At 62.2% G+C, this 2,144-nt stretch overlaps 1 protein-coding gene across 1 annotated transcript in view; it reads left to right on the forward strand.

Annotated features, from left to right (window-relative positions):
• The first annotated feature begins 182 nt into the window (after positions 1 to 182).
• The window catches only part of HS1BP3 (HCLS1 binding protein 3), a 35,654-nt gene continuing 33,692 nt past the window's right edge, over positions 183 to 2,144 (forward strand). The window contains exon 1 of the mRNA XM_069102993.1: positions 183 to 390. Within this exon, the coding sequence (XP_068959094.1) occupies positions 356 to 390 (35 nt within the window). The 5' untranslated portion in view covers positions 183 to 355. The remainder of the gene's footprint in view (positions 391 to 2,144) is intronic.

Raw genomic sequence — 2,144 nt, forward strand, 5'->3', positions numbered from 1 at the left:
TCTCTGTCTCTCTGCCTCTGTCTCTGTCTGTCTGTCTGTCTGTCTCTCTCCCTCCCTCTCCCTCTCTCCCTCTCTCTTCCTCTCTCTCGGAGGCTGGCGAGGCATCCCTGCCTGCCAGGCGGCTCGAATCCTCGCTCCACCCCGGCTTGGGCCGGACCCTCCCCAGCTGGGCGGGGCGCTGAGCTGGCCTCAGCAGGGCTGGGGCGGGGCGGAGGAGGAGGAGGAGGAAAGGAAGAAGGGCCGGAGGGGGAGCGCGCGGCAGGCAGAGGACCCCCCCGAGACGCTAGGGAGTGGGGCTGGACGGGCGTCGGCCCCTACCCCGTGACCGTGGCCGTGGCCGTGGCAGCGCGGCGCCATGCAGCCAGGGCCCTCCGTGCTCGTGGCCAGCAGGTGAGCCCCGGCGGGGCAGGGACGGGGGCGGCCAGGGACAGTCTTGGAGAGCTGCGGAGCTCCAGCCGGCCCTCCAGCGGCCCTCCCTGGGCGCCCTTCACCGGGTCTCTCTCCCTGCGGGAGACCCGTGGCCATCCCAGGGCCCTCGGCCCGATCTCAAGGGCCAGCCCTGGGCAGGATCCCCCCACTTTCCCGAGGCGGGAACTGAGGCCCAGAGAGGGGCCCCTGCGGCTGCAGGCTGCCCGACCCTGCCCTTGTCTGCAGGAGGGTGCCCAGCATTCTGAGGCCGCCTCAGTCTCCTCGCCTGTAAAGTGGGGGCTAGGCTGGCCACTTGCAGTCGGTTCCCCTTGGCCCGGGTTGGGCCTGGGGGCAGAGTTCCTGCTGGTTGCTCTCTGGGGCAGCTGAGACCGCCTTTGCTCTCCGGGAATTTCTGTGTGTGGGGGTGGGGAAGTAGGGAGAGCTTCTCGGGTCCAGGCCTTTGGGTCTTTCTTCTCATTTGCTTCATTTCCCCTTCTGCCCGAAGAGGAAGAGGAGGAGGATGGAAAAACAGCTCCTTTCTCTAGCATTTTTTCTCACTTTCCCCACAGCCACCCCCATTTTACAGAGGAGGAGACTGAGGCAGGCCCCAGAGTTACATAGCAAGTCAGGGGATGAGCTCCAAAGGGGACCCAAGACTCCTGTCTGGAAGCCCATTTTAGGGGGAGTGAAAGACTGACCTGCCTGCCATCTCTCAGCTCAGGGCAGAGTCTGCAGGGCTGGCCCTAGGGGCACGTTGTTTGATTTTGACAGTCAAGCTAGGGAAGCTGGGGGGAGCCCAGGATGAGCTGGAGAGAGGCGGTGAGAGACAGAGAGCAGCGGGCTAGCCCTCAGCACTCACTCAAAATGGTGGTTCCCCGAGGAAGTCTCCAATCAAGGCATCAAGAGCCAACTGCTCGCCAGCACAGAAACAAGGCCCTCCCTTCCAGTCTCACATGGAGACAACCTGGCAGCACTCGGCCCAGACAAGATACAGATGGGACACACCAGAGAATCAGCAGTCCGGGGGGGGCCTTCCTTCAGGATCTCAGCTAGACCAGAAGGAAGGCAGGGCAGCTGAGAGGCAGCGATGAGGAGGGGGAGATGGCCAGGCATGGGGGCGGGCAGACAGGGAGCATGCCCAGCATCAGGAGATGGGGAGGGGGGGAGATCTTGTATGAGGAGCGGTCAGGAGACCAATGTCACCAGACCACAGAGTCCATGGAGCAGAGGGGAAGCTAGGAGGGGCTGGGAGGGCTTTAAAAGCCAAACAGAATTAGATTGGTCCTGGAGATAACAGGCAGCCTTTGCTGAAGGGGAGGAGGACGTGGTCAGAGGGCACTTCAGGAAGATCCCTCGAACAGCTGAGTGGGGGACAGTTGGAGTGGAGCTGCCCCAGCTGCAGGCTATTGTGATGGCCCTTAAGGGCTGGCCGCATCTTCAGGGGAGAGCAGGTGCATAGAAGAGATGTTGTAAACATAGGGAGAGAAGAGGAGGTCTAAGACAGAACCCAAAGGGCCATGTGTCCGTGACCTGGATGAAGATACAGCAAAGGGGACTGAGGAGCAGTCACACAGGGGGGAGGGGAAGCAGGAGAGACAGAGACAGAGAGAGGGAAGGAGGGAGGGAGAGAGAGATGGAGAGAGAGACAGAGACAGAGAGAGGGAAGGAGAGAGGGAGAGAAGGAGAGAGGGAGAGAGGGATGAGAGAAAGGGAGAGAGGGAAGGAGACAGGGAGAG

The sequence above is a fragment of the Petaurus breviceps genome, unplaced genomic scaffold (assembly GCF_028583685.1).
Source record: "Petaurus breviceps papuanus isolate PSGF00001 unplaced genomic scaffold, PetGlider_PUasm1.0 559, whole genome shotgun sequence".
Classification (NCBI taxonomy): domain Eukaryota; kingdom Metazoa; phylum Chordata; class Mammalia; order Diprotodontia; family Petauridae; genus Petaurus; species Petaurus breviceps.